The sequence below is a fragment of the Pipistrellus kuhlii genome, unplaced genomic scaffold, assembly GCF_014108245.1.
Source record: "Pipistrellus kuhlii isolate mPipKuh1 unplaced genomic scaffold, mPipKuh1.p scaffold_m20_p_51, whole genome shotgun sequence".
Classification (NCBI taxonomy): Eukaryota; Metazoa; Chordata; class Mammalia; order Chiroptera; family Vespertilionidae; genus Pipistrellus; species Pipistrellus kuhlii.
Genome location: NW_023425553.1, coordinates 1,003,668 through 1,026,128, shown reverse-complemented (window position 1 = coordinate 1,026,128; position 22,461 = coordinate 1,003,668). Strand labels below are relative to the sequence as shown.

The window sequence follows — 22,461 nt, the reverse complement described above, 5'->3', positions numbered from 1 at the left end:
TTTCAAAAGCTCTACCTTCTAGGCAGCCATTGGTTCCTACAGCACCCACTTGTGCTTCCGATTGGTCAGTTCCTATGCCAGTCAGTGCCTGAAGCTCTGCCTCCTAGACAGCCATTGTTTCCCCACAGCATCCAACTTTGGTTCTGATTAGTCGGTTCCTTTGCCAGTCAGTGTCCAAAGCTCCACCTCCTAGTCAGCTATTGGTTCTCCACTGCACCCAACTTTGTGCTCATTGGTCAGTTCTTATGCCAGTCAGCATCAGAAGCTCTGCTTCCTAGACAGCCATTTGTTTCCACAGCACCGCCCTGTGTTTCTGGTTGGTCAGTTTCTATGCCAGTCAGCATCAGAAACTCCTCCTCCTAAACAACCATTGGCTCCCTACAGCACTGAAATCTGTTTCTCATTGATCAGTTCCTATGCCAGTCAGTATCAATAGTTTCGCCTCCAGCAGAAACCGGTTTGGCTCAGTGGTAGAGCGTCGGTCTGCGGACTGAAAGGTCTCAGGTTCGATTCCGGTCAGGGGCATGTATGTTGATTGCAGGCACATCCCCGGTAGGGGGTGTGCAAGAGCCAGCTGGTCGATTCTCTCTCATCGACGTTTCTAGCTATCTCTCTCCCTTCCTCTCTGTAAAAAATCAATTAAATATATTTTAAAAAAATAGTTCCACTTCCTAGGCAGCCATTTTCCCCACAGCATCCATCTTTGGTTCTTATTGGTTGGTTCCTATGCCTGTCAGTGCAGTAGCTCTGTCTCCAAGGCAGCCATGATCTAGCCACCCACTCGTATTTCGTTTTCATTGGTTAGTTTCTCTGCCAGTCAGCATCATAAGCTCCTCCTCCTAGGCAGCTATTGGTTTCTACAAGCATCTACCTGTGGTTCTGATTGGTCGATTCCTATGCTAGTTAGCTTCAAAAGCTCCACCTCCTAGGCAGTCATTGGTTCCATACAGCACTAAGATTTGGTTCTCATTGGTCAACTCCTATGCCAGTCAGCATCAGAAGCTCCCTTGTCTAGTCAACTATTGGCTCCCCACTGCAGCCATATTTGGTTATCATTGGTCAGTTCCTATGCCAATCAGTGTCTAAAGCTCTGCCTCCTCGTCAGCCATTTGCTACCTTCTGCACCTATATTTTGTTCTCATTGGTCAGTTTCTATGCCAGTTTCACAAGCTCTGCTCCCTAGGCAGCCATTGGTTCCCACAGCACCCACCTGGGCTTCCGATTTGTCAGTTCCTTTGCCACTCAGCATCTGAAGCTCCACTTCCTAGACCGACAATGGATCCGCACAGCACCCACCTTTGGTTCTCATTGGTCAGTCCCTATGCCTGTCATTGCAGTAGCTCTGCCTCGTAGGCAGCCATTGGTTATCCACCCACTAATGTTTTGTTCTCATTCGTCAGTTTCTATGCCAGTCAGCATCATAAGCTCCTCTTCCTAGGCAGCTATTGGTTCCCCATAGTACCCACCTATGGTTCTGATTGGCTAATTCCTATGCCAGTCAGCATCAAAAGCTCTGCCTCCTAGGCAACCATTGGTTTCCACACAGCACCAAGGTTTCTCATTGGTCAGTTTCTATGCCAGTCAGTGTCAAAAGCTCTGCCTTCTCGTCAGCCATTGGCTACCTTTTGCAGCTATATTTCGTTCTCATTGGTCAGTTTCAAAAGCTCTACCTTCTAGGCAGCCATTGGTTCCTATAGCATCCACTTGTGCTTCCGATTGGTCAGTTCCTATGTCAGTCAGTGCCTGAAGTTCTGCCTCCTAGACAGTCATTGGTTGCTTACAGCACCCACCTTTTGGTTCTGATTGGTCAGTTCTCTTGCCAGTCAGCGTCAGAAGCACCACCTCCTAGGCAGCCATTGGTTCCCCACACTACACACCTTTGGTTCTGATTGGTAATTTCCTATGGCAGTCAGCATCTACAAACCTATCTTCTGGGCCTTATCAAAGAGGCGGGGCTTAATAGCAGTCCCATAGAGAAAAGCCTTGCTATTTGAAAATCAAAAAGAGGGAGAGAAAGAGAGAGGTAAGTACACTGATCAGCAGCTTCCACTGAGACTGCAGATCAGACCCAATCACTTTCTGGGTCTCAGCTACCTGTGCAGTCAGTGCTAGGCAATCCAGCACTGACTTCCCCCATGGTCAGCTTTTCGTCCTTAGCGGTCATTTCAACCTGAATCTTTATTATTAAGATTATAACCCAAAGAAGCTTAGATCAACCTGCTAACCTTTGCTGTCATCACTGATAATCAGATAAAAAACAGAGGGACAAAAAGCAACCCACAGCCGAAACCGGTGTGGCTCAGTGGATAGAGCATCAGCCTGAGGACTGAAGGGTCCCAGGTTCAATTCCGGTCAAAGGCATGTACCTAGTTGCGGCACATCCCCAGTGGGGAGTATGCAAGAGGCAGCTGATCGATGTTTCTCTCCCATTGATGTTTCTAACTCTCTGTAAAAAATCAATAAAAAAAATAAATAAATAAAAAAGGCAACCAACAGCTTATTGGAAAGGCATTCAGTGGCCACTCCCCAAATGCAACCCAAAGATGCACAGGGCACTTCATTGGGTTTCACAGTCACCATTCCATTGGTCTGGGTGAGTCACATGGGTAGTCATAAAAGGCTTCGGCAAGGCCGAAGCCGGTTTGGGTCAGTGGTAGAGCGTCGGTCTGTGGACTGAAAGGACCCAGGTTCGATTCCGGCCAAGGGCATGTACCTTGGTTGCGGGCACATCGCGGTAGGGGGTGTGCAAGAGGCAGCTGGTCGATGTTTCTCTCTCATCGACGTTTCTAGCTCTCTCTCTCTCTCCCTTCCTCTCTGTAAAAAATCAATAAAATATATTAAAAAAAAAAAAAAAAAAAGCTTCAGCCTTACCATATTTGGCATAACCCCGGTACCCAGGCATCAGAATGGGGGGGAACTAGGGAACAAATAACCGTTCTTCAATAAATATACTGGAAGTCAAAATATAAAGAACATATAAGACTGAGACTTGAGACATCCAAATGGATGTCTTATATGGATTGATTCAAACAAACCCAATGTAAAACTTGAGAGGGAACTTTGAACACTGACTACATATTTGATGCAATTAAGGGATTGTTCATTATTTATATAGTAGGGTATTGGATTTATGATTTTTAAAGAGCTCTTTCCTTTGAGAGATACAAACTAAAATATAAAATGACACATTTGGTATTTATTTCAAAATAAATCATAAAACAAGCTATAATTTGATTACCATTGTAGGTGGGTGATGGATACATAGGGGATCAAGTGTATCATTTTCTCTATTTTTGTATATATTTGAAAGCCTCCATAACAAAAAGTGAAAATATTTTAAGTTCTTGTATAAAAATATGCAACAAAGAGGCTCATAGTATTACTACTGGGGATGATTTATAAACATTGCAAGCAAAATAACTCAAGCTGCCATAAAGTACTACCATAATGTGAGAAGAAAAATGCACCAATCAGAAAGGTTATATGCACCCCTATGTTCATAGCAGCACAATTTATAACAGCCAAGATTTGGAAACAGCCTGATTGCCCATCAGCAGATGAGTAGAGCAAATGGCTGAATTCTAAAAAGTTCCCCAAATCCACTGCTACAATTTCCACATTCAATATACCATTCCCAGGGTACGTTAAAAGGCAAACATTTTCAAGAAAGGCCTTAAAAATATGCATTTTGCAAGGGATTAACAGCAAGTTTCAAAACAAATTCCAGCCCTAGCTCGTTTGGGTTAGTGGATGGAGCATCAGCCTGTGGACTAAAAGGTCCCAGGTTGATTCTGGTCAAGGGCATAAGCCCGGGTTGTGGGCTCCATCCCTGTTACGGGGTGTGCAGGAGGCACCCAATCCATGATTCTCTCCATCATTTATGTTCTTATCTCTCCCTCTCCCTTATGCTCTGAAATGAATAAAAACATATTTAAAAAACAAATTCCAAGTTTTCTGTATTCTCAGAACTCATAAAGTCTTAATTCGTTAAGAAACAGAAATAAGCCGAAACCGGTTTGGCTCAATGGATAGAGCGTTGGCTTGGGGACTGAAGGGTCCCGGGTTTGATTCTGGTCAAGGGCACGTACCGTGGTTGCAGGCACATCCCCAGTGGGGGGTATGCAAGAGGCAGCTGATTGATGACTCTCTCTCATCGTTGTTTCTAACTCTGTATCTCTCTCCCTTCCTCTCTGTACAAAATCAATAAAATATATTTTTTTTAAAAAACAGAAATAAAAAAACAAAGTCTCAATCTTTGCATCAGCCTCTTTTCCAGATACCTTTGTATGAGGCCATTATTCATATATTTGTGAAGTGGTGAGTACCTACTACCGTTTCCCCGAAAATAAGACAGTGTCTTACATTGATTTTTTTCTCCCAAAGTTGCACTAGGTCTTATTTTCAGGGGACGTCTTATCTTTCCATGCGCTAGGTCTTATTTTCGGGGAAACACGGTGTTAGTCTCCATGGTATAATGGTGAACACACAAGCCTTGCCCTCTAGAAGCAGGAATTCTAGATAGGGCTGCATATGTGGTTATCAGTCCATTACTGCAAAATGCACTAAGACTCTAAGCCACATGTGTCAAACACAAGGCCCGCGGGCCAAATCCGTCCCACCAGGCCTTGCAATGTGGCCCGCACCGCGCTGTCATCACTGCACTCCGCTGCGTTTCCATCACAATGACAGTTTATGACTGTTCAGTAAACCATTCGGCCCGCGATATAGGCTGGATTTTAGATTTTGGCCCCTTCTCTGACTGAGTTCGACACCCCTACAAGCCTATGTGTGTCTATAAACTTTAAAAAATATTTTTTATTGATTTCAGAGAGGGAGATAGAAACACCAACGATGAGAATCATTGATCAGCTGCCTCCTGCATGTCCCCCACTGGGAGGGATCAGGCATGTGCCCCTGGCCGGAATTGAACCCAGGACCAGTCAAGTCCGTAGGCTGACGCTCTATCCTATCCAATAAGCCAAACCGGCCAGGGCTAAGCTTTTAAGGAATCATTCTAAGAGTCAGTCATGATGGAAATAATTTATTTCACATGTGTTATTGTCACCATTCTCAATTCTGAATACCTGGGATGCTACCTTTTTATTTTATTGTGTCCTCACCCAAGGATATTTTCCCATTGCTTTTTAGAGAGTGGGAGGGGGAGAGACAGAGAGAGAGCAACATCGATGTGAGAGAGCATTAAATCAGCTGCCTCCTGCACACCCCGCACTGGGGATGTGCCCACAACCAAGGTACATGCCCTTGACCGGAATTAAACCTGGGACCCTTCAGTCCATGGGTTGACACTCTAACGGTCCAAACCCGCCAGGACAAGGATGCTACCTCTTTAAAACTGGTTCAAATGTTACCTGTTTTATACTAACTGGATAAAGAAACAGAACTGGCACAAAGGAGCCAACCACACTAATGCTTTGCCACAAAGTAAAGAATACTTCACATTTCAAAGCTTAAAAGTGTATGAAATAAAAATCCAAGAGCTTCCCCATCCCAGCTAGTCATTTATTTGACCATAAATACATACTTTGGGAATAGCCATGAGATGCATTATCCTGTATGGTGGAAACCCCCATTCCCGGATAACATCTTAACGCCCCCAAATGATTCATTCATTAAGTCTGATTATCCAATGATGTATCATGATTTCCCTCAAGGTTTTCCCACCAAACACTGTATCTTCAGTTCATCATACATGTTGAGCACAAGTTCATTCTATGTCGATAACTTTTCAATGATAGGGTTTATGCCACCATTTTGTCAGGAGAGTTGTAATAGTTATAAACATCTCCCTTTCTGTAATCAAAGCCAAGGCAAAGAGAAAGTAGACACTAAAAATCTTTCACGCTCAAAGGCAAATGTATTCAGTTCCTTTCCATGCCGCACGTTCTAAGGTTATCTATGTGCTGGTTATTCCTGTTCTAATTCAAGTTGGGCACCTTTGAGTATCCACTTATCCTCCGCAGTGAGCTATATCGCATTGTGTGCTAGCAAGTATCTGATGTCGGGGGGGAAAGGAACATCCCTATGCGCTAGCTCAGTCAAGTGGGGAGTGTTCTGGGAGGATAGGTAATCTATTGTCTCTTCCGATGTTGTCTTGAGGCTCACAGTAGGGTCATTATCAGTTCGTATCAACAGATGCCTATAGAAGCCATTCGGATATGCTACAGCAGGGAGGAAGGCACAGGAGAAGAGGAGGAGGAGACTCGATGTCCTATGATGGAGTGTAGAGGCTGATCTAGGTACAGAAACCGGAAATAATGGAAACAGGAAGTCCTCCTTAGGATGCCATGCCAAGCAGAAAACCTCCGAAAAATCCACCAGTCACTAGAACGTTCTTCTTCACAAAGGACACCATCTGGGAAACAGGAGACAGCGCAATAAGCTATATTGCTAAGGATCTTATTATTATTAACTAGAGGCCTGGCCCATGAAACTCATGCGTGGGGAGGGTCCCTCGGCCTGGCCTGTGATCAGGACCAATCTTCCCTGGCTGCTGGCAGCTGGCCCTGCCCACTGCCAGTCGCCTTCTGTGCGTGGAGCGATGGGGCCCTGGCACTGCCACCACCCACCCCCAGCTCCCGGTTCCCCATTGGGCGATCCGGGCCTGTGGGCTGGGGGCAGCGCCTGCATTGAGCATCTGTCCCCTGGTCAGCGTGTTTCATAGCTAACAAGACGTTCTGCCATCCAGTCAATTTGCATATTACACATTTATACATATAGATTGTCCCTTATCTCTGTAATCTTTTTTAAATATATTTTATTGATTTTGTACAGAGAGGAAGGGAGAGAGATAGAGAGTTAGAAACATCGATGAGAGTCATCAATCAGCTGCCTCTTGCACACCCCCTACTGGGGATGTGCCTGCAACCAAGGTACATGCCCTTGACCAGAATCGAACCTGGGACCTTTCAGTCCACAGGCTGACGCTCTATCCACTGAGCCAAATCAGTTCCAGCTGTAATCTTTTTTTTTTTTTTAATATATTTTATTGATTTTTTTACAGAGAGGAAGAGAGGGATAGAGAGTTAGAAACATCAATGAGAATCATTGACCAGCTGCCTCCTGCACACCCCCCACTGGGGATGTGCCCGCAACCAAGGTACATGCCCTTGACCAGAATCAAACCTGGGACCTTTCAGTCCGCAGGCCGATGCTCTATCCACTGAGCCAAACCGGTTTCGGCATTTCTGCAGTCTTGACAATGTCAATGCCCTCATCTGCTGAGTAGTTTCTACTTTACCCACAGGGTAAGGAAGCCATGAATAGACCTGCATGTGAAAAAGGGCCCTGGCCGCTGTGGGGAGAATAAGACTACAGGGAGCCCAGTAGGAAGGACACGGATCAGGAGGTGAGATGGTAGGTGTCTGGATAAAGGTGGTGCAGGGGTGCTAGTGCACAGCGATAAAATTCACCAGATGTGCCGAAATTGGTTTGGCTCAGCGGCAAAGCGTCGGTCTGCGGACTGAAAGGTCCCGGGTTCGATTCCGGTCAAGGGCATGTACGTTGGTTGCGGGCACATCCCCGGTAGGGGGTGTGCAAGAGGCAGCTGGTCGATGTTTCTCTCTCATGGACGTTTCTCGCTCTCTATCTCTCTCCCTTCCTCTCTGTAAAAAATCAATAAAATATATATATATTTTTTAATTCACCAGATGTTTTCAAGACAGGACTTTGTGTGACCACATAACCGGTCATACGGGGGCTGAGGAGGTGAAATCAAGTGAGACTGGAAGGGAGGGGGAGAGACAGAGAGCAACATCAATGTTGAAAGACACATCGATTGGCTGCCTCCCGCACCAATGGACTGTCTTTAGGAATACATCTAAGGAATCCGCCCAAAAGTTTATACAGGGACAGGGAGGGACGGACTTCATGGGGGCAGTTATGGGGAATGATTAGAGCTGTGTTCAATAAACTGGTAAGAGCAATTCAAGATTTCCAATTTCACTCCTTCCACTTTCTTCAACACCTGCTGTCCAGTGGATGCTGCTCACTCTGAATCTCAACTCCAAATTTCTCCTTCCATCCATCCTATCCATCTACCCCCCTCTGACACCTTATTTCAAGATGCTATGTATTCTTTTTTTTAAAAAAATATGTATTTTATTGACTTTTTACAGAGAGGAAAGGAGAGGGATAGAGAGTTAGAAACGATGAGAGAGAAACATCGATTCAGCTGCCTCTTGCACACTCCGTACTGGGGATGTGCCCACAACCAAGGTACATGCCCTTGACCGGAATTGAACCTGGGACCCCTGAGTCCGCAGTCCGACGCTCTATCCACTGAGCTGAACCGGTTAGGGCTAGATGCTATGTATTCTTATTCTCACACTTCACTACATCAGACGATGACTAAGAGATGAAGTCCTTATTCTCTTAAGGTCCCAAACCCTCCTACATCCAGTCAAGTTCCTACTTATCTGTAGCTCCCATGTGTGTGCTCTAGAATCTCCACTTCAGAGAGAATGTTGGTAAGAGAACTTTCTTTGAAGTATAACCACCACCTTCAAAAGCGTTCATGGGGCCCTAGCTGGTTTGGCTCAGTGGATAGAGCATCGGCCTGAGGACAGGTTCAATTCTGATCAAGGGCACATGCCCTGGATGTGGCTCGATCCCTAGTAGGGGGTGAGCAGGAGGCAGCCGATCAATGATTCTCTCATCATTGATGTTTCTCTCTCTCTCCCTCTCCCTTCCTCTCTGAAATCAATAAAAATATATATTTTTTGGAAGAAAGTGTTAATGGGGCCTGGCTGGTGTGGCTCGGTGGTTGAACATGGACCCATGAAACAGGAGTTCATAGTTCGATTCCCTGTCAGGGCACATGTCCTGGTTGTGAGCTCGATCCTCAGTAGGGGATGTGCAAGAGGCAGCTGATCAATGATTCTCTCATCATTGATATCTCTCTCCCTCTCTCTCTCTCTCTCTCTCTCTCTCTTCCTCCGTCCCTCCCTCCCTTCCTTTCTTCTCTTTGAAATCAATAAAAACATTTTTTAAAAAGTGTTTCTGGGCTGAGGACTCTCAGATGGAAGGTGTGCAAAGGTGGGAGGGTGGGAAGTGATCAACCAAAGAACCTGTATCCATATAAGCATAATCCAAAGGACACAGACAATACGGTGATGAAGGCCTGGGGGGTGGGGTGGGCTAGGAGGGATCAATGGGGGAAGAAGAGGGACAAGTGCGATACTTTGAACAAGATTTTAAAAAGTCTTCATGGAAACAACACATCCAGCCTTCTGGCCTAATCATTTCTTCTGAACTGAAGTACAATGACTTCATCCCCCAACCACTCAAAGCCACTCACATCCTGAACTTTCTCTGACCTTTTCTACTCTACTACTCCAACCTTCTGTGGCCCGAGAGCCTCCTCAACATCCTGGACCCAGGTCTTCCTGTGTCACGTTCACTCCCCCTGCCATCCCAACTCAACTGGACTTCATACTTCCCTACTGGAGGCATTATCTTTGCCATCTGCCATCAGGGGGAATGGGGGGAAAAACCATACAACTTCCTGAATCATTGCCTTCATTCATTACCTTTACTTTCTTCCTTCCTACTCATTTCTCAAATTGCTATAGCTTGGCTTTCAACGCCACCATCCCACTAAAAGTGTTCTCCCTGAAGTCACCATTCTGGCTAAATACTGAATGTGTTGTTTTCATTCCCCACCTCCCAAATAAGACTGTGAGGAGCTCTGAGAGGGGAACCGGCCACCATCCTGAGGCACGTGACAGTACCAGGCCATTAACAGGAATACAAATAGTTGTGGAATAAACCAATTCCCAACCTTTTGGTTAGTTTACAAGTTCCCTCTGTGAGTCAAAAGTTGGCTTAATCAAACATTTACCTTAAACTTTTTTTTATTATACTTCCAGTACCACTGAAGAAGTTTTCTTCAACAATCATGTGTGGTTTTTTTTTTAATATTTTATTGATTTTTCACAGAGAGGAAGAGAGAGGGATAGAGAGTTAGAAACATCGATGAGAGAGAATCATCGATCAGCTGCCTCTTGCACACCCCCTACTGGGAATGTGCCCGCAACCAAGGTACATGCCCTTGATCGGAATCGAACCCGGGACCTTTCAGTCCACAGGCCGACGCTCTATCCACTGAGCCAAACCGGTCCCGGCAACAATCATGTTTTATAACTGTTTGAATGATGAAGTTTTGGCAGCCAGGCTGGTGTGGCTCAGTGGCTTAGTGTCATTCTATGAACCAGGTTACAGCTGGATTCCCAATCAGGGCACATGCCCAGGTTGCAGACCTGATACCCACTAGGGGCATGCAGGAGGCAGCCAATCGGTTATTCTCTTTCATCATTGGTGTTTCTAACTTGAACATCAATGATGTTCCTCTCTCTGAAATTCGTTCCTCTCTCTCTGAAATCAATAAAAATGCATTTTAAAATATAAAGTTTTGGCAAAACGAGAAAAGTGTAAGTGAGCTTGAGGAAGAGGGATGGAAGGAGGGATCGAAAGGGAAGAACTATTGGGCTCCTCAACCCTCATAAATGCCACCTCCTATTTTGGGTAAAAGACCAGCTTTGCCAACCAACTGCCACAATAAAAACTGTCCTCATATGCAGATTTTTAATATTTCCTACAATGTTTGTGATATCATACTATGTTAGTACAGTTTTGATATTATTATACTTAAAATCCTTTTTTCTTGAAATATTAATTTTTTAAAATATGTATTTTATTGATTTTTTTACAGATAGGAAGGGAGAGGGATACAGTTAGAAACATCGATGAGAGGGAAACATCGATCAGCTGCCTCTTGCACACCTCCTACTGGGGATGTGCCCGGAACCCAGGTACATGCCCTTGACCGGAATTGAACCTGGGACCTTTCAGTCCCCAGGCTGACGTTCTATCCACTGAGCCAAACTGGTTAAGGCGAAATATTAATGTTTATTGCATTTAATCCTATATAATAAAAGGCTAATATGCAAATTGTCCCCCTGGGTGTTTGACCAGGAGACTGGGAGTTCGATTGCTCACTATGATGTGAACCGACTACCAGGAGGAAGTGTGGAACATGGTGGGAGACCAGTGGCAGTGGTGGGGTGCTGAGAGACCAAGTGAACGAGGAGGCAGGGAGGCCAGGAGGTGGAGGAACCTCGTGGTGGCGGTGCATGGGTGACAAGGAAAGGAGGAGACAAGGAAGGAGGGAACCTGATCAGCCCTGATCACTGGCCAGGCCTAGGGACCCTACCTGTGCACGAATTTTGTGTACCAGGCCTTTAGTCTATACTAATAAAAGAGAAACATGCAAATTACCGTCACTCTGCTACACCCAACAGCCAATCAGAGTGAGTATGCAAAGTTAAGTGAAAAGATGGCAACAGCCCTGCCCCACAGCTGCCTGGAGCCTGTGGGAGTCGGAGAAATTGGGCGCCAGCGCCTGAAGCTGCCTGCAGCAAGGGAGACCAAGAAGCTGCCTACACCATGATCCCAGGCCACAGCCAGCAGCAGAAGCAACACATCCACCTGCCCCATGTCCTAGGGGAGACTGAGAAAATGGGCCCCAGCACCTGAGGCTGGGTGTGGCCAGGGAGAAGATACCACCTTCCCCGCCATCGCAGGCCACAGCCAACTGGAGAAGCCGACCGCCCCACATCCTGGCGGATACGAGAAACCAGGTGCCAGAAACAGGCTAGCTGCAGCCCAGGAGATGAAGAAGCTGCCTACCCTGTGATCCCAGGCTGCAGCCAGCTGGAGAAGTCACCCCCACTGCATCCCAGGAAGACAGAAAAGCCGCCCACCTGCCAACCAGGCACCAGCACCTGTGGCTGGCTACAACCTGGTAGACAGAGAAGCTGCCCACCCCTCAGTCCCGGGCACCAGTACCTGAGGCTGCAGCCGGCCTGGGTGCCTATGGCTGACCAGAGGGAGGGAAGTCCCAATCCTAGATGCCTGTGGTTGGCTGGATGAGGGAATCCTGGGTCCCAGGTGCGGACCGAGGCAGAGGTAGTTAGGGGCAATCAAACCAGCAGGGGCGCAGTTCCGGCTGGCAGGCAGAAGCAGTTAGGGGCAATCAGGCAGACAGGCATGCATTTGGGAGCCAGCAGTTCTGGATTGTGAGAAGGATGTCCGACTGCAGTTATCCAGAGGGGTCCCAAATTGGAGAGGGTGCACCCTCCCCACTCCATCCCCCCTTGTGCATAAATTTCGTGCACCAGACCTCTAGTATTATTTAAGAATGTTTTTCTCAAACAATGGGTGTTTACTGCATGTAACATCATTATATTTTAAATAATTTTTATTTTTATTTTTTTTTAATATATTTTATTGATTTTTACAGAGAGGAAGGGAAAGGGATAGTTAGAAACATCAATGAGAGAGAAACATCGATCAGCTGCCCCCTGCGTACCCCCCACTGGGGATGTGCCCGTAACCAAGGTGCATGCCCTTGACCGGAATTGAACCTGGGACCCTGAGTCCATAGGTCGACACTCTATCCACTGAGCCAAACCGGTCAAGGCTAAAATCATTTTTCTTTAGACATTAATGTTTACTGCATGTAACATTACTAAAGATTGTTTTTCTTGAAATTAAAAAAAAAAAAAGCCAAAACTGGTTTGGCTCAGTGGATAGAATGTTGGTCTGTGGACTGAAGGGTCCCAGGTTCGATTCCAGTCAAGGGCATGTACCTTAGTTGCGGGCACATCCCCAGTAGGGGGTGTGCAGGAGGCAGCTGATTGATGTTTCTCTCTCTTTGATGTTTCTAACTCTATCCCTCTCTCTCTTCCTGTCTGTAAAAATTCAATAAGATATATTTTAAAAAATAAGTTAATTTAATTAAAAAAAATAAAAAATCTTTAACTCAATTAAAAAAAAAACACACAAAAAAACTGTCCTCATATACCTGGCTATGCAGAATGGTCTGTTCAGCCTTTTTCTAGTCTGCTAAGTCATTTACCACTCAGCTCTGTGCTTTCCAACTCCCCCAAATTTGCTGACATTTGTTGTTTACTGATATTCCTCTCCTGTTCCCTTGGTCCTTGTGGGTTTAAGCACTTTTATTTTGTTGCTGTCATTTAGATATATTTCAAAAGGAAGCAGAGAATTGCTATATTTAATCTGCCAACGTTTAACCCAAGTTCACCTATTACCACCTATTCTATTTGATTACATAACTTTCTCCTGTCACTGCTACTAGAGTGAGAGTGCCTCAAAGACAAGGCCTACTTCGTTTGCCACTAAGTCATAAATCCTTCCCCTTTCTCTGTGAACCCAGAACCCCATTGCCCCAGGCTATGGAGGGTGCCAGCCATTTATTTCTCTACAGTTCAGTGTAATTATTACTTTGGGTCATCTAGCATATTTCTCTTTTTCAAATATATTTTTATTGATTTCAGAGAGGAAGGGAGATAGAAACATCAATGATGAGAGATAATCAATAATTGGCTGCCTCCTGCATGCCCCCTACTGGGGATCGAGCCCACAACCCTGGGCATGTGCCCTGACTGGGAATCAAACAGTGATCTCTTGGTTCATAGGTCAACCCTCAACCACTGAACCACACAAGCTGGGGTAATAAAGCATTAGCAAAACACATCCTTTTAAAAAGGAGAATTGTTTCCTGTTCCTCCAGTGCCAGCCAATATAACCTAACCTGGTTTTGTGCAAACCACACCCCATGGTTCAAATCCAGTTGGCTGTGTGCTTTAAAATCAACTTCCAGCCAAAACCAGTTTGGCTCAGTGGATAGAGTGTCAGCCTTCGGACTGAAAGGTCCCAGGTTCGATTCCGGTCAAGGGCATGTACCTTAGTTGCTGGCACATCCCCAGTAGGGGGTGTGCAGAAGGCAGCTGATCGATGTTTCTCTCTCATTGATGTTTCTAACTCTCTATCCCTGTCCCTTCCTCTGTAAAAAATCAATAAAATATATATATATATATATATATATATATATATATTTTTTTTTTTTTTTTTTTAATAAAATCAGCTCCCATCATATCACAACTGCACCCACTTTGCCTGAATATCATTTATGACTATTTTCGTGCTACACAGTGGAGTTCAGTATTTATAACCACATGGCTTACAAAGCTGAAAATATTTACCATTTGGCCCTTTACAAGAAAAGGTTGCCACCCCTAAGGCTAGACATTCTACTAGTTATACACTGAGTGGCCAGATTATTACGATCTCTGAATGCATAATAATCTAGCCACTCAGTGTGTGTGTGTGTGTGTGTGTGTGTGTGTGTGTGTGTGTGTGTATTAGAGGCCCGGTGCATGAATTCGTGCATGGGTGGGGTCCAGCCAGCCTGGCCAGGGGGAGGGGACATGGGCGATTGGCCAGCCTGCCTGCTGGTAGAACTCCTGGTTGAGGGGACAATTTGCATATTAGTCTTTTATTATATAGGATATACACTGAGTGGCCAGATTATTATGTGTTCAGAGATCATAATAATCTGGCCACTCAGTGTATGTAGAATTGGTCATGTAGGGACACTGCTGATCTCTGTATGCATGGATACAAAACGATCATTCTTATCTGCATCCTTATCCTCCTCCTCACTTGCTGCATTGCCCCCATCCCTACAATAACTAGTTCAAGAGATGATGGACTTATGTATGGGCACATATGACTTTGCATTCTCACTCTCTGACAAGCCACCAAACACTTTAATCGCCCAACTTTAAAAAAAAAAGTCTCTGGCCTGGTTGGAGTGGCTCAGTTGGTTGAGTGTCATCCTGTGCACTGAAAGGTTGTAGGTTCGATTCCCAGTCGGGGCATGTATGGAAGACAACCAATTGATGTTTCTGTTGCTCTCTCTGTTTCTGTTTCTCTCCCTCCATCTCTCTCTCTAAGCATGTCCCTGGGTAAGGTTTAAAAAAAATGCGAGTCCAGCCCGGCATGGCTCAGCGGTTGAGTACTGACCTATGAACCAGGAGGTCAGGGCACATGCCCAGGTTGTGGGCTCCATCCCTAGTTTGGGAGTGTAGGAGGCAGCTGATCAATGATTCTTGCTCAGCAATGTTTATCTTTCTCTCCCTTCCTCTCTGAAATCAATAAAATATATATATATATATAATGTCTGAGGTGAAGCTATTCCATCCAAAGCTGACAAATAGATGTGTAGGCCCATTCTTGGACATGCAAAACTGTCTGCACCCTTAATACACTTCACATAAACAAAACCAGTCGCACCTCCTCGGCTTTGCTTTTCACCTCTGTGGGTAAGTGGTTGCTCTTGCGGATCTTCAGCTGTTCCTTGGCCGCCTTCATGTCCTTCTCTACTCGTTGCCAGTCAATTTTGATGTAGCCAGTATGGTTTGCAATCTATAGTTTCGACAACAGCAAGAAATAAGAAACATAGGCTCGTTATTTCTTTTTGTCAGGGAAAAAAATCACTGAAGTGCTTTATCGAAAACCCTTCTGACTCCATTTTTGGAGACATTTGCCATCCAGGACCAGGTATGACAATGATATTCACTCAACATCTATTCAGCATCCACCCTATGTACAAGGCCCTGTGCCTGGCACCAGAATCCAATAGACAGCCCTTCAATGACTGCTGACAATTCTTTTACTTTATTTTATTTATACACTTAACCCTCTCAAAAAAGTTTTAAGTTAGAGCCCTGGCTGGTTTGTTTCGTGGTTAGAGTGAGAGGGAGAAATAGGTACTTTTGTCCCCATATTATAAATGAGAAAATAAAATGCAACTAGTAATTGATGAAGTCTGACTCAAAGGCCGCTGGCATTTCAAATAATACATTTGTATATAAGTGCAAAGATTATTCTAGTGTAATATAAGCAGGGTTACATTACAGCTCCTCATACCACATTCGTATTGGGCAAGCGGGATTTCCAAACATATAGGAATATTTCACATACAGACCTGAAGGAGAAAAAATCCTCCTCCCACAGCTGTTGCAGCCAACTTTCCAACCTTCTGGAAGATGAAACCTGTGCACCTGCAAGAACCAAACCAACATCAGGCAAGTCGACGGGCTGTTAAATACACAAATAACAGTTATGATATATATATATATATATATATATATATATATATATATATATATATGTGTGTGTGTGTGTGTGTGTGTGTGTGTGTGTGTGTGTGTAGAATGAAATACTAAAACTATTATATAATATATATCTAAAATATCATTTAGCCTTAAAAAATTGAGAAAACCTTACCATTTGCAACAACATGGATGGACCTACAGGGCATTATGCAAAGTGAAATAAGACAGAGAAAAACAAATACTGTATTATCTCATTTATACACTGAGTGGCCAGATTATTATGATCTCTGAACACATAATTTGGCCATTCAGTGTGTGTGTTTGTGTGTGTGTGTGTGTGTGTGTTTGGCCCAGTGCATGAATTCGTGCATGGGTGGAGTCTGGCCAGCCTTGCCAGGGGGAAGGGACATGAGTGGTTGGCTGGCCGGCCTGCTGGGGTGGGGAGCATGGCATAAGGTGTCCTGGCCTGGCACTGGGGCAGAGGGTGTGGCCTGAGGTCCCCCATCAAATCCCATGGGGCAGAGGGCACGTCATGAGGTCTCCTGGCCCAGTGCCGGGGGGGGGGGGGGGGGGGGGACGGGACGCCGCCTAAGGTCTCCACGTCAAGCCCAGCTCCCCCCTCAGTGTCACGTCAGCGCTGAATGGGGATGCATGCAGGCAGCGTGACGTTAGTGCTGGGGACGGAAGTCCCCGACCCTGTACCCACCCACAGACTGGTCATGACTGGGACACCATAATGGCCAAATTAGCATATTACCTCTTTATATGTATATAATAGATTACTTCTCACTAAAACGGGGGGAAATGAGGATGGATGCTAACAGTACCGATTTCAGAGTTGTGAGAAGGAAATGATTATATGGCATGTAGTAATTTGTGTAACCACTAAATGGCACTTTAATATGTTTTGATAAATGCTACACATGAAGTGATCTATTTCACAGAAGCCAACGTGCTTTTATTGGCTAGAGGAGGTGATTCCTATCACCCTGATACGAAAGCATGTAAACAAAGACACTGGAAATCTTTCACATCACTCACCAGCCAGTGACCCCTCCAATCAACAGCTGTGTTGCGACGCTGTACTTTTCAGCTGAGGGCCCAGTTTCTGGCCCAAACAGCTTGCGCCACCATGGCTGCTTCTTAGCATATTCTGCAAGGTCCAGTGACTCAAAATGCCCTACAGGGATGAAGAGAGTGAATAAGAACACGGACACTTTTCCAATAAATTACTACCATTCCTAACTAGATGAAGAGATTTAAAAAGAGGTAGTTGGAATAAGAACCTCCAATATTATTCTATTTTAAATAGTAAATTAGCTCTGAAATTCTGACTGGCAATTCCTGAAAATCTGTCTGAAATAAAAAAATACTATTTGTCGCCAAAACTGGCTTGGCTCAGTGGACAGAGCGTTGGTCTGCAAACTGAAGGGTCCCACGTTCGATTCCGGTCAAGGGCATGTGCATTGGTTTCGGGCACATACCAGTAGGGGGTGTGCAAGAGGCGGCTGGTCGATGTTTCTCTCTCATCAATGTTTCTAAAATCTCTATCCCTCTCCCTTCCTCTCTGTAAAAATCAATAAAATATATTTAAAATAAATAAATAAATAAAAATAAAATAAAATATATTGAAAAAATACTATTTGTCTTAGAGGAAAACAACCTAGATTAGGGGTGTCGAACTCAATGAGAGAAGGGGCCAAAATCTAAAATCCAGCCTAAATCGCGGGCCGAATGGTTTACTGAACAGTCATAAACTGTCATTGTGATGGAAACGCAGCAGAGTGCAGTGATGACAGCGCGGTGCGGGCCACATTGCAAGGCCTGGCGGGACGGATTTGGCCCAAGGGCCTTGTGTTTGACACATGTGACCTAGATGATAGTAACTCTAGTTTTTCCTCTCGTATATTTAAAAACCATTAAGAAGCTCTAGCTGGTTTTGCTCAGTGTATAGAGCATTGGCCTACGGACTGAAGGGTCCCGGGTTCAATTTCGGTCAAGAGCATATGCCCGAGTTTCGGGTTCGATTTCCAGTAGGGGGCGTGGAGTTGGTGGCCGATCAATTATTCTCTCTCATCATTGATGTTTCTATCTTTCTCTTCCTCTCTGAAATCAATAAGAATATGTTTTTTAAAAAGACAATAGGAAAAACTATTAGTAATCCTATCTAATAAAAGAGTAATATGCAAATTGACCATCACTCTAAGACACAAGATGGCCACCCCCATGTAGTCAAAGATGGCTGCCCCCATGGGGACACAAGATCACCAGCTCGGGAGGGCAGTTGTGGGCAGTTAGGGGTGACCAGGCCAGCAGAGGAGGGAAGCTGGGGGGGAGGACCCAGGCCTGCAGGGGAGGGCAGCTGGGAGCCAGCAGTCCTGGATTGTGAGAGGGATGTCCGACTGCCCAGTAGGATCAGGCCTAAACGGGCAGTCAGATATTCCTCAAGGGGTCCCAGATTGGAGAGGGTGCAGGCTGGGCTGAGGGAAAACCCCCCACCCCATGTACAAATTTTGTGCACCAGGACTCTAGTACTTAATAATGCATTTTAAATGAAATGGATTTCTTTCATTTTCTTCTCCTTTTCAGGAGTTAAACTCAATAATATTGCTAGATTCTGAGTATTATGTGGCTCTCCAATGATAATATGAGATAATGCTTAATTGAGCTCTTACTAGTCACCAGGCAAAGTGCTATGCAATAAACATGTACATCTAATTAAACACACAGAACAAGGTACTATTTATTAACCCCATTTTATAATAAGAAATGAAAGCCCAGCCGAAATCGGTTTGGCTCAGTGGTAGAGCGTCGGTCTGCGGACTGAAAGGTCCCAGGTTCGATTCCGGTCACGGACATGTACCTTGGTTGTGGGCACATCCCCAGTAGGGGGTGTGCAAGAGGCAGCTGGTCAATGTTTCTCTCTCATCAACGTTTCTAGCTCTCTCTCTCTCTTCCTTCCTCTCTGTAAAAATCAATAAAATATATTTTTTTTTTAAAAGAAAAGAAATGAAGGGAGTAGGGGAGGGAACTCATGGTGGACCTTGATTTTTGAGAGGTTTTAAAGGCTGGGCAATTAGGGGAGGACCTAATAGAATACTTGTCAACTTTATGCTGATGTACCAAAATGAGATTTATTCTCTTAACTCCATCTGTCCTTGGGTGTGGTTGGAAAATTCCTGCTGTCTCTGTGAGTAGGGTGGTTTAAGCTATTTTCCCTCTGTTAGGGGAGAAATATAAACCATTTCCTCTTAGTGTCCCTGGTTTAGGGAAGACAGAAATTACTACGTGGCTGCAAATTGCTGTTTAACTATCTGTTTGTTTCCCTCTTGGATGTATCCTGGCTTACTAGCCTGTCTCAGAAGGAATGTCAAAGTCATAGTGAAAAAAAGCATGGAAGATGTTGCTGCAATCATTTAGGATAGTGGTCGGCAAACTCATTAATCAACAGAGCGGCAAACTGCGGCTTGAGAGCCGAATGTAGCTCGTGAGCCGCAGTTTGCTGACCACCGATTTAGGAAAACACAAAGTGCCATAAGTAACCAAAGCAATTTTGGAGTGGAAAGAACAAAGGTCAAAGCAATCCTATATAATAAAGAGGTAATATGTAAATTGACCATCACACACTTGCACAAGATGGCCGCCCCATGTGGTCACAAGATGGCCACCACAAGATGGCTGGCAGAGGAGGGCAGTTGTGGGCGATCAGGCCTGCAGGGGAGGGTTAGGAGCAACCAGGCCAGCAGGGGAGAGAGGGCAGTTGGGGGCAACCAGGCTTGGAGGGAAGGGAGTTGGAGTTGACCAGGCCTGCAAGGGACAGAGGGCAATTGGGGGCAACCAGACCTGCAGGGGAGGGCAGTTGAGGGAACCAGGCCAGCAAAGATGGGCAGTTGGGGGCCACCAGGCAGGCAGGCGAGCGTTTGGGAGCCAGCAGTTCCGGATTGTGAGAGGGATGTCTGACTGCCGGTTTAGGCCCAATTCCTAAACTGGCAGTTGTATATCCCCCAAAAGGTCCCAGATTGGAGAGGGTACAGGCTGGGCTGAGGGACACCACGCCCCAGTTCACAAATTTCGTACACCAGGCCTTTAATAAAAATATAAAGAAAAAAGAAAGAAGACATTACTGTCACAAAGTTCAAGGACTCCATAGTTCTCACTCTTTGCCTTGGTTAAATATCACTGAAAATAAGAATGAGTTTTGAGTTTTGCTTTCATGTAATTTTACCAAGCCCAGGGGTCAGCAAACTGCGGCTGGGGAGCAATACAATTCCTTAGTCACCTATATTCAGTGGTATGTTTATAAATGTTTAACCAGTTTTTGGGGGGAGGGCTGATTTGTAGTGTGTGCCCATTTCCTTGGTGTATTCACTCCCTGTGTGACATCACTGAATTGTGACATCACTGAATTGTGACATCACTGAGATATAGAAGTGCAGCATACTGCTATTTCCACCACATAGATACATTAATTGTAAATAGCCTTAAGAGCATAAATAACAGTAAAACATGGCAAATAATAAAGTGATAAGTTTTGACTATTTTCACTGTCTTTGTTTTAACATAATTTACGTAATTTTTTAAATTGGTTTCAGAGAGGAAGGGAGAGGGAGAGAAACAATGATGAGAATTATTGATCAGCTGCCTCCTGCACGTCCCCCAACCTGCAACCCAGGCAAGTGCCCTTGATGGGAATTGAAGTGGGGACCCCTTCAATCCACAGGCAGATGCTCTACCCACTGAGCCACACTAGCACACCAGCCAGGGCATAATTTATGTAATTTTAAGTTTATATAATTGACTTTTTAAAATGTATCGTTAGCCTGGATGGTGTGGCTTAGTGGTTGAGCATTGACCTATGAACCAGGAGGTAACCCTTGGATTCCCAGTGAGGGCACATGCCCAAGTTATGGGCTCCATTGCCCGTAGGGGGTGTGCAGGAGGCAGCCTATCAGTGATTCTCTTCATTGATGTTTCTCTCCCTCTCCCTTCCTCTCTGAAATAAATAAAAACTATTTTTAAAAATATATTTTATTGAATTTTACAGGGAGGAAGGGAAAGGGACAGAGAGCTAGAAACATTGATGATGAGAGAGGATCAATCAGCTGTCTCCTGCACACCCCCCACTGGGGATATGCCCCTGATCGATGTACATGCCCTTGACCGGAATCGAACCTGGGACTGTTGAGTCCTCAGGCCGACGCTCCATCCACTGAGCCAAACCGGTTTTGGCAATAAAAACTATTTTTATATTTGTTTAAAGTATTACAGATGTTGCCCAAACCGGTTTGGCTCGGTGGACAGAGCATCGGTCTGCGGACTGGAAGGTCCCGGGTTCGATTCCAGTCAAGGGCATGTACCTTGGTTGCAGGCACAAACCCGGTGGGGGCTGTGCAGGAGGCAGCTGATCGATGTTTCTCTCTCATTGATGTTTCTGACTCTCTATCTCTCTCCCTTCCTCTCTGTAAAAAAAAAAAAATCAATAAAATATATATATATATATATTTTAAAATAAAGTATTACAGATGCTACGTTCATGGGTTATGCATATAAATTCTGTTGTTAATCTCTTTCCACCCACCCCAACCCCCTTTCCCTGAGGATTGCCAGTCTGTTCCACATGGCTCTGTTTACTACTTGAATCTTGTAAGCAAGTACTGAATTGACTATAACGATGAAGCATTCAAAGTACGGTAAGAGCATGATTTAAAGACGTATTCCCCTGCGTATATATTATTGAGATTGGGAATCTTCCTTTGACTACGCAGACTAAAGAAAAGACTATTTCCAAGTACCATCCCAAGGATACTTACTACTCTTTAAAAACCATCAACAGCGCCGGGAGGCGCCCTGCACCCAGAAAAACACTTGCCAGGGGTTTGACATATGCGTTCAGAGAGAGAAATAAGCCGCTTTCGTCTCAAAGTGCCAGACCTACCGAGAAACAGGGACGGAAAGTCTCCGGGCTTCGGTTTTGGGGGCGGCGCCGGAAGTCTGAGCCCAACAGGAGGCAACACCCCGGGCCGATCGGCCCCGGACTGGCGCCTGACCTTGGCCGGACCCTGGGGACGGCCCGGGACGGGGGCAAACCCCGGGGGCCCACCCCATCCCTGCGCGGTTAGGGCTCCCGGGGGAGCTCTGCAGGGCTGTGGAGCCTCCCCCTCCCGCAGCCCAGGGAGGTGGCTGCCGCGGCGCCGGCGGCGCGCGTGCTCGTTCTTACCTTGGTTGGACGCGGCCATTTCGGCGAGCTGGTCTCGCGATGATATGGGCGGCAGCTCGGCGCCAAACGACAAGGAGTGGCGCGCCGGCGTCGGCGTGAGCTGGTTTCCGGCACGTGGTTCAGATGTTTCCATGCCGGAGGCCTTAAAGGAAGAGGGCGGGCTGGGGGCGGGCTGGGGGCGGGCTGGGGGCGGGCTGGGCTCCCGGCGGTGTCTCCCCGCCTCAGCGCGCAGCTGCGTCACAA

General features: G+C 45.6%; 1 protein-coding gene and 1 long non-coding RNA gene across 2 annotated transcripts; both read right to left on the bottom strand.

Annotated features, from left to right (window-relative positions):
- Nucleotides 1-5,506: 5,506 nt before the first annotated feature.
- FUNDC2 (FUN14 domain containing 2) lies at nucleotides 5,507-22,432 on the bottom strand. The gene is made up of 6 exons (XM_036415734.2): nucleotides 22,418-22,432; nucleotides 22,219-22,384; nucleotides 17,043-17,181; nucleotides 15,872-15,947; nucleotides 15,178-15,309; nucleotides 5,507-6,373 (listed from the first exon to the last, which is right to left on the bottom strand). The coding sequence occupies exons 2-6, from the start codon at nucleotides 22,349-22,351 to the stop codon at nucleotides 6,296-6,298; spliced, it is 558 nt and encodes a 185-aa protein (XP_036271627.1). The 5' UTR covers nucleotides 22,352-22,384; nucleotides 22,418-22,432; the 3' UTR covers nucleotides 5,507-6,295.
- On the bottom strand, nucleotides 17,188-18,036 carry LOC123651427. Its single transcript, XR_006740137.1, has 3 exons — nucleotides 17,874-18,036; nucleotides 17,642-17,664; nucleotides 17,188-17,373 (listed from the first exon to the last, which is right to left on the bottom strand). It is a non-coding gene; the product is annotated as an uncharacterized LOC123651427 (long non-coding RNA).
- Nucleotides 22,433-22,461: the final 29 nt, after the last annotated feature.

Excerpts from the sequence above, each read along its gene's own strand:
- FUNDC2 (XM_036415734.2), bottom strand. The coding sequence starts at position 22,351 with ATGGAAACATCTGAACCACGTGCCGGAAACCAGCTCACGCCGACGCCG. Across the intron at positions 15,948-17,042 it reads ATTGGAGGGGTCACTGGCTG|GTGCACAGGTTTCATCTTCC; the intron begins GTGAGTGATGTG and ends TGGTTCTTGCAG. Across the intron at positions 6,374-15,177 it reads TGAAAAGCAAAGCCGAGGAG|ATGGTGTCCTTTGTGAAGAA; the intron begins GTGCGACTGGTT and ends CCTGTTTCCCAG.